At 40.5% G+C, this 14,967-nt stretch overlaps 1 protein-coding gene across 14 annotated transcripts in view; it reads right to left on the bottom strand.

Moving 5' to 3' along the window:
- EYA1 (EYA transcriptional coactivator and phosphatase 1) overlaps positions 1–14,967 on the bottom strand; it is a 293,996-nt gene that overhangs the window by 49,212 nt on the left and 229,817 nt on the right. For all 14 annotated transcript variants that reach the window (XM_036437128.2, XM_036437131.2, XM_036437126.2 and 11 more), the window contains 2 exons: positions 13,998–14,137; positions 12,552–12,635 (listed from right to left, as the gene is read on the bottom strand). In XM_036437128.2, the coding sequence (XP_036293021.1) occupies positions 12,552–12,635; positions 13,998–14,137 (224 nt within the window). The remainder of the gene's footprint in view (positions 1–12,551; positions 12,636–13,997; positions 14,138–14,967) is intronic.

Here is a 14,967-nt window from a genome sequence, read left to right on the forward strand (position 1 = left end):
TTTATAATTTAAAATAAAAATGAAAAAACAATTGGAGAAATGGAATTGATTAGACATTTAATGATATTAGGAAATAACTATTAATTTTTCTAAATTGCTAAAGTAACACCGGGTATCACCTACGATTATTTATTCTAAAAAACTCTTTCAATGGAGTCCTAAAAACAATGATATATATACACAAATAAAGAAATATCTGAGATTTGCTTTGAAAAATAATCCTAGGGCAAATCAGGGAAGGGGCGGGCTGTGGTGAGGACACAGACACAAAAAGATGACTGTGGACTTAGTAACTGTGAAAGCTGAGAGAGGTTACACTGGGTTTCATTACACTCTCCCATCTTCTTTTGTACATGTTTAAGACGTTTCTATAGTTAACGTTTAAAAACTGTATGAAAATATTTGCCAAGACAAGATTGGTTGTCTTCGGTGGATGTAACTATGGATTAAAAATATTTCTTTTGAAAATGTGAAACACACCCTTATCTAAAATGCCAAAAAGTTTTTAAAAGTCAAAATCCTAAGAGTCAAGCAAAACTCCCCAGTATGTCACCATATATCGAAAAGGTCTCAGGACTTGCTTGGCGATCTATACCCAGACTGAGGGGAGGCATAAAATACACACAAGAATGTATGTACAACACCGCTTTCCCTGTGTGAACTCCACTATTTTTATCCTATGGGATGTTCTTATACTGAAAATCAGAGGAATGCCCACATTTGTAATGGGACCTACCTCTCATACATTCTGGAACAACAATGTCACAGGGCAACACTGATCGGCGGCAGAGAACTCCCAGAGTCATGTAAGAGAGTAACCCAGACAGGCACTTCACTTAGGGCCACTGGCATTTCCTTTTTGGTTGTACAGCTCTGTGGATCCTGGTCTTTCCTGATCACAGTGCTAGTGTGACCATTTGACATCCTATCATGGGCTACTACTTACTGGTTCAATGAGTGTAGCTACTAGAGAATAATACAGGGAGGCTGGTTGCCTGAATTCCTTTAGGTGTCAGAGTCTGCAGTTTCACTCTTTGTGGATTTAAAGGGGCATTTAGTTCAGAATAGTTTTGCCCCCATAAAGGACTGCTGTAGAAGATTCATTCACTCCCCACCAGCAGCCTCTTTTGTTCAATTATAAACTCCCTGAAGGAAAGGATTATGGTGAGGCACCTCTGACACTACTATGAATGTGTTCAATCCCATATAATAAAAGGATAATATGCAAATTGTCCCCTTGACCAGGAGTTCAACCAGGGGGCAGGGCCAGCCCGTCAATCACGCAGCGCCCTTCCCCCTGACTAGCCCTACACCCGATCGCCCCCCCCTCGCATTCTACCCCCCAACCTGATTGGGGGGTGGGGCTGGCAGCCCAACCTCCTGTGTCCCCTCCCCTTGGCCAGCCCCATCGACCCAATGGGCTGGGCCAGACCCCACCCATGCATGAATTCATTCACCAGGCCTCTAGTAAATTATAAAAGACTGACTTTTCTGAAAAACTTGTTAGTGTCAGCCAGGAAACAAAGGGTGACTCAGCAAGAAGGGGGTGGGAAGCCAGATGTGTTGTGGGTACTGTGGCCCATATAACACCAAAGGCTTTGTGTATGTAATTTCAAAATTGTCAGAACAGTTTTCTGAATTACCTCATGGAATGTGTCAGTGATCACTACTTCATCTAAACTACTATACACTATAAGGCTAAGTTACTAGGTACCATCTACTACTTCTATTTTGACAAATTCTTTTGATGGAATCTTCAATTTGGTCAGTCCTAACATGGAGACCACACGGTGTTAGCATGGGATCTCACCCAGTGGGACACCATGGTGAAAACCTCCAGGTCCCTGGTGAGGAGGGGCAGTGATCAGGATGAAGTTCATGCTGCTCAGAGTTTATGTTGAGAAATATTATAGCTACATCTGCATTGCTGATTCCTATATTTGTACACAATCGGGATCTTAACTATCTTTTAAGTAAGTACTGCAAAAACTCATTCCCAATTCTCTCTTCCTACCTTCAAATGGCAATTTATAATCCATTTTAAATGCCACTCCCAGAATTGGGGCTGGTTCAAAAATGATTTTCAGAACCTGTTTTCCTTTAATTTCTCAAAAATTCTACTTTGAGCTCAGTATGTCCGTGGTCCTTTGATAAAAGTTTAAGGAAAACCAGTTTATCTCTTCTTGGGTATTTAAAAGTTTAAGGAAAAGTTTAAGGAAAACCAGTTTATCTCTTCTTGGGTATTTAGAATAGGATACAGAATGTTCTTTTGAGTATAAAAATGAAATGCCTTCCCCTTCCTCTACAAATCTTAACGCTAAGCATTCATTTAACCATAAAAATATTTCCCTCTTTTACGTAACTTTTAAAAAATATATCCCAAGATTTTTAGCTTTGACAATGCCACAAATGCCAAATATCACAGTAGATTGTGTGTAGACAAAAAGAACGCTAAGTCATTTCAGTTTTACTAAAAGAACCAGTAAAAATAGCACCAAATGCTAATAAGGAAGTGATATCTCTTTATTGTTTAGATGAACCATAAAGCATTAAAGGAAAAAAAATTGTTCCTATTTTTAATGTAGCTCTGGTTCCTATCTACACACCCTGGAACATTTTGCCCCGTTTTCTCTTTCTTTTCAATCTTATTTTTCTAAACTAAAAAGCAAAGAAATATTGAACAATTGAACCAAACCTATAAGGCCACATAAACTTGTCCAATTTAAATTCTTTCAGTTGAGACATTTAAGAAATAGTTTAATGCTCAAGTCACTGTTCTAATTTTACATAGTTACTGCATTCTGAATTAGCAGTTGGGTTCTACAAAGTACCAACAGTGCTGCCCCTCCCCCCCAAAAAATTTTTAATTTTGCTTTTAAATTTATCTATTACTATTTTCAATTTGTAAGTATATGTTATATAACTGATAACTGTCTCCTGCATCTCTAGTGAGTCTGCACCCTCTTACACCTATGATGTCAACTCTACACAAATTCTTAATAATTTCTCTTCTACTTTGGATCAAAAAGTAGATCTATCATGTTTAAAAATTGCTGTTTAAAGAATTCATCTCAGGCCAGAAAGAGCTGCTGGAAGATGGTTCAACTATTTCAGAAAATGTGACTAGTAACGCAGGTGCTTACGTTTTGAATGTATGGGATAAAGATAAGGTTCCTAAATGTTCCCACACTGGTCCAATGTGGGCGGCTAAGCCTCCTCTGACCAGCAGTTACTCAGGTGAGGAGGCCCCGCACGGAGTGACACTGACAATGTGAGTCGGCTTATGAGGGCTTGTTAGTCAATGTGAAATCTTGTCAAGTATGCTCAACTCAACAAGAAATCTTTGGGCGGAATCAATCAAATGAAAGAAAAAAAAAATACCCATTTTGGACCCTGTAATCAATTCCTTATTTAGAATGCGAACATTACAGCCACAAATGGGGCCTCAATGTCATTTAAAATAATTACTACCCATTCAAGATCTTTTGTTTTGGGGGAAAAGAAGCTGAAAAACAAGAACGGGCACAGTGTACAGGAGTGGCTTATTTTCAAAGCCCCACGCTGGCTTCTCACAAGGAAAGGATTAACAATAAGATTGAAAAGGAGCTCCCACATCTGAGAGAAGGAGGAAAATATATGTTAAAATATTATTTCTTTTAAAAAAAAATCTCTAGAAGTGTTATGTAAGTAATGTGTACAACCTATGAGACCCCGAGGTTCCACGGCTTACCTTCCACCTGTCTAATGTTGTCAATACCACCCACAAAAAAATTAATTTTATAAGGATCTCTCACAGGACAGCTGGCGTGAAATGCCAAGTTTTAGGAGTTGGGCGTAGCTCTGATGTCAATTAAGAAATAATCTGGGTTATTGTGAGAGTCCGTATTCACATGAAATGTAAGTCACAGTTCAACTGCTGAATGAGTTTAAAAACACACACACACACAATCCAAACTTGTGGTGGAGCTAATCAGGTCTTTTCTTACTGATTAGATACGTGACACTCGACTGCTCTAATTTTCTCCTTACTTAAGAGACTCCCTCTTTCAACATCGGGAAATTAATAGCCAAGTAGAGAATCAGAGAAAGAACCTAACCATTCCAGAGATTGGTTTTCATTGTGGAGAAAACCCACTGAAGCCCAAACAGGGGACAACTGCCAAGAAGGGGTGCAAAGAGGGAGGAAGAAGAAGAAAGCCGGAGCCGTCCTGGCCAAGTTGGCCTCCACACACAGGGGCCCACGCCGTGCCAACGAAAAGGCTAAGTCCAATCACAGAGCCATCTAGATTTCATTTGTAACCATTCCCCTTATCTTTCTCTCCTCCCTCAGTTACAGCCCTTGTCTCAGGTCTTCATTATGTCCCACCAGGGGCACTGCAATAATCTCCTCGGCTATCAGATTAATCTTTCCACGTGTACACGTCTAGCATGTCACTCCACTGTTTTACTAGTGCTCATGGCATCCCCACGCCTGCGGCACAAAGCCCTGGCGCTGGGTGCTCCCGGAGGGCCACGGGCCAATAGGAAGTCTAGATCATATTCCCTGTGTGGTCAGTTAGCAGATGTGCTTCCCTGGGCCAACTATTTCATTTTTCTGAGCCACAGTTTCCTCACTGGAAAAAAAAGAAAGAAAAGAAAGAAAAGACTAATTGGATAATTAGTGGGAGATAGCAGTGTAAACTGTAAAAGCCAAACACACAGTGTTTTTATTACCATGTCAGCACATTTTCTGCTGCCCATCCTCTGAGTGTCCGATTCATTAAATATACACTCAACATAGGCAGCCTTTTTGGCTCTCATTTCCCTAGGGGGCTATGCTCTGCTCCAGCCTCTCCCTCTCCTGCCACCTGGAACACACCGGTCACTATTGCCACTGCATCCTCCGATCCCCAAAGTGAGCAGTAACAGCCCTTCCTTATGGAATGCCTCGGAGCATTTTCTAGGTGCTTTACACTGTTCTCCCAACAGCCGTGATCAGGAAGATGAAGACAGAACAAGTGAGACTCTGAGATGCCTGGTGCTTCTTCGGAGGCCCCAGAGCAAGGGAGCCCCAAGGCTGGCCAGCGCAGGCCGAACAGGAGGCTGGGGAGCTGGGAGGGCCTGTGTTCGTTCCCTGCATTCCCGCTGACATGTGCGCATGAGAGAGATCAGACTTTCCTCAGTAAGGTGGCAGGAACATATGTATCAGTTCTATATGGCGGGTCCTCGACCAGCATCATTTCCTTATAACACTGATAAGGAAAAAACATTGATTCCTGGCCAGGGCCACTGTCTGTGTGGTACTTGAACATTCTCCCCAAGTCTGTGTGGGTTTCTCCAAGGACGCAGGTTCCTCCCATGCCAAAGCTGAGGTGCACATGAGGTGAATGGCGTATCTACAAGACAAAATCCTGTGCTTCAGTGAGACCCTAGATGCTGGCCCGTGGTCCTGCCACTGAATAAACTGTCCTGGTGCCTTGAAGTCAGGGCTGAAACTAATCAACACAAATTGGGTCGGGTGAGGGGATCAATTGGCGGGCAGGGGAACGAGAACATCTATGATACTTATAACAATTAAGGTAAATTTTTTAAAAAATGTGGAAGATGGAATCAGGAGAAGAGAGTCAGAGGAGGAGATGTGACGATGGAGAGGTCAGAAGGATGCACTGGGAAAAGGATTCCCACCTTTTCTGGCTTTGATGGAGGAAGGGGTCATGGGCCAAGATTTATGGGCATCTCTAGAAACTAGAAAGGGAAAGGAAGTGGATTCTTCCCTAGAGCGTCCAGAAGTGAACATAGTTCTGATTTTTGCCCAGTGAGACCATATTGAGCTTCTAACCTACAAAACTGTGAGATAAAAAAATGTTTGTTGTTTTAACAACAATTACTACAACAAAGAGCCTGGTATAAATAAGGGTAGGCAAACTTTTTCTCCGAAGGGATAGTCCAGAAATATTTTAGGTTTTGCTGGACATATGCAATCTGAGACACAGTGTTCTTCTTCTACTTAACCCTTAAAACTTAATAACATTCTTTGCTTGAAGGTGCTATGAAAGCAGGCCTTGGACCAATGTGGTTTACAGGGTATGGTCTCAATCTCAGATCTAGAGCTCTGGTGTAGGCATTTGAAATCAAAGAAATGATAATATTTCTGAAAATGACATAAAATTCAAAATGGGAACCATAAGTAAAGTTCTACTGGGATACAGCCACGCTTGTTTGTTTACCTATTGGCTATGGCTACGTTAGCTGAGCGGTGACAGCAGCTGGCCCACAAAGCCTGAAATGTTTCCTATCTGACCCTTTAGAGAGAAGGTTTGCCAGCCTGTGGTCAGGAGGTTCCATGGAGAGATTGTTGTGTTTAAGTGACCAGACCCTCTCCAGTCCCCAGAGAACACGGGGGCCTGGCTGCCCGGTGCCATGCTGAGAGCACAGCATCTTCACCAGCCCTCGTGGAAGGAGGTCATCTCTCAACAGATTTGGGAGCTGAGTGCTGTTCCCCAAAACAGGGAAGAACAGCAGTCTTTCTGGCAAAAGGAGCGTCCTGATGAAATGGGCTAGACCAGCTGCTTTCAAATTTGTCTTTCACCAACCTACTGAATACTCAATAGGGACGTTTAGTTGATTTAAACTCACTATGACAATTGGGATCCTTGGAGAAGCTTGGTATATTATAAAGCAAATGCCCACGCAGCAGGTATATGATCAATATGTGATCTTTGCAGTTTTTGTTATTGAGTTATTGCTGTAATTAGACACAGTGTGAGGCCCTTCAAATTCATGACACAACCCAAATCTCTCCCTCCCCCCAGCTTTATTGAGATATAATTGATAAGACTTAATTCTTAAAACAATTTTGCACGTCTAGCAGCCAGCATTATGGATGAGGAAATAGGTTCAGTAGGAATAAATAACTTCCCAAAGGTAAGGAAATAAGCCAGTCAGAGTAAGACAAGGATCACATGATCTCACTTACATGTGGAATCTAAGAAACAAAATAAATTTGATGAACAAAACAGATCCAGAGATATGGAAGAATGGAACAGACTGATGAATCTGAGAGGGAAGGGAGGAGGAGAAGAGATTAACCAATGAACTTATATGCATATATGCATAACCCAGGGTCACAGACAACAGAGTGATGATGGCCTGGCATTGGTGGGAGCAGGATGGAGGGGCTCAAGAGTGGATAAAAGAGGGGCATCTATGATCCTTTCAACAATAAGGTAAATTTAAAACAACAACAACAAATAAATCACCCCTTCCCCCACTCCGCCCAAACCCTGAAGTCAAAGCCTGGATTGAATCTAGAGCTATTTGAATTGAATTAGATATGTCACATATTGGCACTTCACAAATTTGAAGACACAACCACATATTACCTACTCACTGGCCACTATGCCAGATTCAAGTATTTGGCAGTCAAGGTTCAACTACATTAAGACATAATTAATATTTATTTTATGCCAGTCATGGTGCTCGGGTTTTTCACATTTGGTCTCTAACCTCTCTAACCTCTCCCATAATGGGCTTAGCAGTTTCAGAGCATTGGTGCTGAATTATATGAGTACTGTGCACATAGGAAATCCTTAACAAGGAGGACCTAGAATTAAAAATACTAAGCTTTATGTTGGCTTAAGTGCTTATGTTTAGGTTTTTGTGTTAAAACGAGGAGTGTACTAGGCCAGATCCATATGAACAATGATAAATGTTAAGTATTGGAACAATGAAGCCATTGGGTCTAGATAGCTTGGGGAGCCCTTCCACAGAGGGGAGTCATGTTTGGGGTATCAGCACAATACTTATTTGGAATAGAAGTCTGGGGTACTTGCTTTGATGTAACTGGATTATCTTGACCAATGTTTTTTTTGAGAGAATGTTTGTTAAAGTTGGAGACAGTGAAACAAGAAAGAGCGCAGAACAGAACAAGCAATAGGAGAGAGACCAGGCAGAGCAATGAGCATAGGCTGGCTGCTTTGGCTCACTAAGAAGTCAGAGAAAAGCGGGCCTTAAGGACAGGTTCAGGGGGTTAGCCCAGGACAAGCTGCTGCTGCCCATTGCTGCCCAGGTTGCAAGTCTCCTGGGTCCCTTAGAGTTTAGGAGAGGCATGCCTGTGGGGGAAGGAGAGGGAAAGGGGAAGGTGTGGATGCACTTCTAGGAGGGAGAGCACGCTCTGATCTATTTTTTTTAAACAGGAGAAAAATCAAAGTTTAATACATGCTCATGGGGAACTAACATCGGAATAACAATTCCAAGAAAATTCCAAAATATATTGTCTATTTTTAAAAGAGCATTCAATGAAAAACATCAAGACTAGTGTTCTTCAGTGAAATTGGGGAATCTGGACTTAGTTTGAGAACAACTTCTAAAAACGCATTAAACAAAGAAAGCTGCGACAGATATTATTTACCAACAGCCTACTGAACAGGAACACCCATGGGCTTTATTCTCCCGCTAATACGCTGTTTCTCTTCTCTCCTCTTCCCAGGCCACGCCTGCCCTGGACCCAGCGCCCTCCTTTAGTTCCCATCACCTTTGTTATTAAAACAACACTTTTTCATAACACCCAGCAGGCCTGCTTCCCAGAGCTAGGATTACATGGAAGGTGGGACATTCTTAAACTTTTTTATTTTTTGGGTACATATTGCTGGAACATGCCCTAATTTTGCATTATATCAACCAGATCCTGTGTCCCCTTACTGAATGGACTACTCATTGAGTTGCCTAAGCTAGTATGACTAAGCTACTTCTCAAGTGTCTGGTTCCCATGGAGACAGAACAGCTATCACATTGTCAGGCATTCATTCTTTCTAGGCCTGGAGAGGACGGCCCTGCCTTCCGTGCTCCCCTTGACAATGCGCAGGCCCAAGGCACACCACGGAACCTGCGCTCCAAGAAGGAAGGCTGCCTTTAGGATCTGAACTGCTTTACAACCTCTCTCCTCAGCCTCGGGGGAGACAAAAGGATACAGGATGTTCTGGTCATCTTAATGATTTTTATTGTCAGGAAGAATCCTTGTTGGACCACATTTTTACAAGGCAAACTCTGCTCGACTCATAAAGTTCTCCAATGAAGAGAACATGAAGCAAGAGTTCTTGCATGCTTCGGGCTACAATTCAATGAGCCATTGTGTCTTCAAAACCCATCTGGACCAGGATGCAACAGGCTGACCCTGAGCATCCAGCGCAAAGAAGGTGTGCAATAGACATTTGGTGAGGAATCAAGCTAAGAGCCTTTGAGGGGCTTGTGATCCCGAGCTGTGCACTATTGACTCATCTCCTGCCCTAACCACTGTCTCATCCCTGGGTTCATCTCTGCCTCCTTGCCTGGTTCAAGGGAATGTCTCACAGACATCTCAAACTTGTCCAACTCCAAACTTTCCATTTCTTTTCCAAATTAGTTCTTCCCCATTTCAACACTCTCATAATATGGCTAGTTTCCCAGATGCTTAGAACAACCTCCCCCCTCCCAAAAAAAATAAAAATAAAATTGATGATCTTTTCATTCCTCTCTATTACTTATTAGAGGCCTGGTGCACGAAAATCCTGCACTGAGGGGGAGGTCCCCTCAGCCCAGCCTGTGCCCTCTCACAGTCCAGAACCCCTCGGGGAGATGTCCGACTGCTGTGGAGGCGGGAGAAGCTCCTGCCACTGCTGCTGTGCTCACCAGCCATGAGCCCAGCTTCTGGCTGAGCAGTGCTCCCCCTGTGGGAGCGCACTGACGACCGGGGTCAGCTCCTGCGTTGAATGTCTGCCACCCTGGGGTCATTGCATGTCATAGCAGCCAGTCGTTCTGCCGTTCGGTCGATTTGCATATTAGTCTTTTATTATATAGGATAGGAGCCCACCAGCCCAATCCAAATCATCTCCAAATCCAATTTTCCCACTGGTTCTAGAATCAAGAATCTAATTGGCTCTCTCCATTTGTATTGCTAATTCATCAGATCACTGCTAAAACCTCCCCTGTTCTTCCATTCCTCTGCCCCTACCTTCGATTATCCACACACGGCCAAAGACATCTAAAAATCCAAACCAGTTCTGTCATGTACTTTCTTGAAGACTTTGAATGACATCCTATGGCATGTACAATGAGATCAACTCTCTGACCACGGCTGGATGGCCCTCTGTCCTGGCCTTCCTCTTTCGTGATTCTGTATCATCATCACAAAGCTGACAACACTACCTTTTGTCCCTCAAGTATCAAGCCTTTTTCTTGTATGTACTTGCTATTTCCTTTGTTTAGACGTTCTATCTTTTTTTTTTAAAAATATTCTTTCTCCTGAGGGTCACATGACCAACTGACCTATTCAGATCTTTCTGACCTCAGGAAAACCTCCCTAACTAGGCTTTCCAAATTTTCTTTCTCCCAGACCCTCATCAACTTATAAGTAAGTAAACTTACATTTAAATATATTAAATCACCAACACTTTGAAGAATATTCAATTTTTGTTTTGGGGAATTATATGTAAAACTTTTTATCACCTACTCTACTATGACAAAAGTAAACAGACTAACAAACAAAATACCATTTGATAAAACCTCAAAATATAATACTAATGATTGACACTTTTTAAAATATAACTCATGATATTATTGAGAATCTGAATGGAAAATTCTAGGTAGCCAGCAGTTTCTAGGTTAGGGGTGAATTCCATAGGTAAATGAGTAATTTATAGCCAAAGACTGACATGAGGTCAATAAGTCATAGGATGCTCTAAGCTGGCTCCTTTCAATGGTCACAGAGAACTGATCAATTGGCATCAATTTGGCCCTTAGTGAGAAAGTTTTTAAAGACTCAAGACTTTCTGGATGATTTTCAAATCTGGTTTTCTTCGTGCCTGCTCTTTCCAACACTTTTGTGTTAGTTCCAAGAGCCACCTTTCTCCCATAGAAGTTAGTTATAGGACATGATAATGGTTTAGTTAAGATCTCCCAGATTCTTCCTACTGGCTACATGTATTAATCTTTAATCAATTTTTTTTTTTAAATATATTTTATTGATTTTGTACAGAGAGGAAGGGAGAGAGATAGAGAGTTAGAAACATCAATGAGAGAGAGTCATCGATCAGCTGCCTCCTGCACACCCCCCACCGGGGATATGCCCGCAACCAAGGTACATGCCCTTGACCGGATTCGAACCCAGGACCCTTCAGTCCCCAAGCCGATGCTCTATCCATTGAGCCAAACCAGTCCCGGCAATCTTTAATCAATTTTTAAGTTGTTTCGTAAAATAGGAATATTACTATTTCTAGTAAATAAAACTATAAGTAGAGTATTAATATAAAGAATAGTACAAAAAAACACTGCTAATAATTATTGAATCCTTATTGTGCTAGGCACCTAATAGATTTTCAGGAGTGATTTTATTTTCATAATCTGAATCTTTGTTCATTTTTGTCTTCTCTTAGAAATTTAACAATAAGATGGGACATACTGTGTTTTACAGATACCTTATTTCTGGACAGAAATTCAAATAGTGGATTATTCTTACTCTTATAAATGTGCATTTTTAAGCCATTTTTTTATTAGACATATCTTTAGGGTTAGGAGAAGGAAAGCTTCACTGTGAAGCTCAATTGATAATGCCTTACTTTTACCTCCACACTATATCTACATAGCAAGCACTCAATTATACTTATTGAAACAACGAATACCTGGGCTGGGTAGAATCTGTAATGACACCATGCACATTTTATGAGTACCAACTGTGATAAACACAGTTTCATTTTTAAGGTTCCAAACCAATAGTTTATAAATTTAAGATTGGTCATATTTCTTTAAAGATTAAAAAAATTAAAATATCATATTTATGGAATAATTTTAGACATTACTTATAGTTATTTTAAATAGCATGATTACTGTGTGGAAAGGTTTATGAATCCATAAAGCAATATATTTTTTAAAAAATGACCAAGGTTTTATAAAACTCAAATGCAGAACATTGAAACTGAAGGTCTGTTCACATAGGTGGTCTATAACATTATTTTTTTTTTTTACCTACAACACCAAGTATTATAACAACTCAAACATAAATGTATTGGTTCTATTGTCATTCAGAGGCCTAGCTGTGCATACCATTCCTATAAATTCAGTCTCATGGCAAATTCATTCATAACAGATGCTTTGAAAATAAAATACTAATACTGCTAATCACTGAAAACAATAGAAAGTGAATATTTGCTCCACTGAATATGTTGTGAATAATAAATATTATAGATAGATAGATAGAAGAGCATGGCAAATAAAAAAATACAACCCAAAAAATATTTCTATGTCATCTAAACATTCTAATATATTATCTTAGAAGAGCATTCAATCACTTTTATTCATTGGGATCTGAAGTAAGAATGAATTAAATTGCATAAAGTTTACTCATTTTTAAGAATCAAAAAAACATCTCCTTTTGTTTATTTACATGTTTTTGTCAACCCATCAAGTTATTTTGTGTTTTAGATTTTTGGTTTATCATTTAAAGTTTAACCACATTCCCATTTGGACAAAAATTAAATTCTAGGCCTTGTTATTCTAAAGAAAAGGAAAAAAAAAAAAAGAAAGAGCCTCCTGGTACTCACCCTCCCATATCTGTTGGCGTAGGACCCAGTAAGCAAGGAATGGAAAACGATGATTGTCTCGTCCAAGTCCCAGATGAACACCCTCTACAAAGGAAGAACCAAATCAGGTGTCTTTCTTTTGCTTAAGAAACCTTGTTATTCACAACTTCAACATTAGCAGTTGTTTTGAAATGGGAGAAAAACGAAAAATCTGATTTTTTTTTAAATTCAACTATTCAAAGTATGTCTCCCAACTTTTCTTCTGCTGTAAGCTCAGATGACATACAAGAGGACAGCTCTATTAGCAACATCAACATAAATACAGCAGAGACAGAATAACACATGGCCTTCTTACTTCTGAAACATGTTCTCAGTCTCAGCTCTGAAGAAATAAAAAACGAGCTAAAATTAGGCTGTTTATAACTTCTGAGACAGAGAGGGACAATCAATTAAAAAAAATCATTCAATTTATCTTGTCCTTGTTTCTACTCTCTGTTCATTAGGAAGTGTTAAAGGAGCTAATCTGATGTTTTATTTCTATCAAGCAAAGTATTAAAAAATTGCACACAAAACCTAAAACTTTCCATCATCCTTATGTTACCTATGGGGCTGTTATCAATTGGCCAGGTTATATATCAATATTTGATTTTCTGATGATTCCATATATTATAGTTAATAACATAAACGGACACATCACACTGCTATTGACATACTCTCAGGGTATTTGGAACTGGATTTGAAGAACTCATTTCAGTGTTCTTTGAGATACCGCAAAAGGCCTCACGCCTGCTTTTCTTCTTTCCATTCCCACTTACATCAGTACATAGTCATTTAGGTCCTGCTGAAAATGTGCATCTTTTTGACCAAAGTAATTACATTTCCCACCATCAGATTCCAATATGGCAAAAAAAAAAAAACAACCCAAAAAACAAAAAAACAAACAAACAAAAAAACCCCCACAACAAAACACACCAAAAACCAGAAACTTAATTGCAATGGATTCAAGGCTATGAAACCTACCAACCCTGGGAGGTTTTATCTAATCCCTCCTGCTTTTGAACTCAAACAGCACACACCTCATGAGAGGATGACCACTTCAGTTGAGAACATTCCAGGTTTCCCTTTCTTTGCACACAAGTATGTCTTTCATTATCTAACTAAAATAACAGTGATACAGAGCACTATCAGATAACTTTGTTCAAACAGAATTGTGTAATTGACTACATTCCCTTAGAGAGAAATAAGCCGACACTTTACCATAGAGTTAGAATGGGAGAGAGAACAGAAATAATTGCTTTCCCTGGAGTGAATGCAGGAGAGAAAACAATGCTTTCCTTATAGTTACTATGGAAAGTGCAACCATAGCACTTGGACACCCTGTCACTGCTGTAACAATGCAGGTCTTCAGAACCATCCTTCAGCTCCTCAGATGCCGTGTTATTCGCTCAGGTGCTGGCAATGACATACCTCAAGATCAGAATCCGGGGGAGGTGAAGGATTATTGTTTCTTCGGCCTCGTCCACGTGATTTCCCATCAGAACCTCGACGTAATCGCTCAGAGTCGGAATCTTTAATGGGGGTTGACGGGCTGTGGATGGTACTGTATTCTGTAGACAGACAGGAAGAACTTTATATCTCCTGGTTCCAGAGCCATGATTATCCTTGTTTCAATTCATGGGGAAGTTTGAAGAGTCTGAAAACTCTACATTACCTTTTACTGGCATTGGCAAATAATCTGAGATACTTGATGCCAAGATTTGTTTTGAAAAACCATATGATCAGAAATGACTAAAATTTAATTGAAGACAGCAGGCGGTACTCAGTTGCCAAAATTTTCTTTGTGGTTCTCTAAGATTAGACAGTGTTCCCCTTCACCCCCTAATCCTCACCTCCACTCCCACTCTTGTTTCTCTCATTCCACAGACAGCGCCTGGCTACACTGAGAGACTCACACATGAGCCGTACCAGCCGCTCTCGCAACCTACAAAAACGCTTCCGGTCCATGCAAAGAAATGAATGAGAAAAATCAGCTCTGGGGCCGGGGAAACCATCGCCATGCAGAGTTTTGTTTTTTGGAAAATTTAAAACAATTTCTCCCTCATTTTACATGAGAACAAGAGAGCAGCAAGGAGAACAGAGACCCATGGGCAATACCCGTGCTCTGTACAGCATTCACCACAGGTTCTTCCTGTGTCTGTCTTTGAACCAAAAATCCCAAGCCAGGCACCACATTAAAATTACTCATCTGGGTAACTCAGAGAACCACAGATATAACCATATAGAAACCACACCATTAAGAACAATCCCCACATAGCTCAGAGGAATGGCTGGGCAGTGGTTGTGGAGTTGAGAGGAGACTCTTAATCTATTACCAGAATGAACAAACCATTTACTCCCATCCCTCAGGTACATTTTCCCCCTTAGTCCATCCAGTTCA

The sequence above is a fragment of the Pipistrellus kuhlii genome, unplaced genomic scaffold (genome assembly GCF_014108245.1).
Source record: "Pipistrellus kuhlii isolate mPipKuh1 unplaced genomic scaffold, mPipKuh1.p scaffold_m20_p_14, whole genome shotgun sequence".
Classification (NCBI taxonomy): Eukaryota; Metazoa; Chordata; class Mammalia; order Chiroptera; family Vespertilionidae; genus Pipistrellus; species Pipistrellus kuhlii.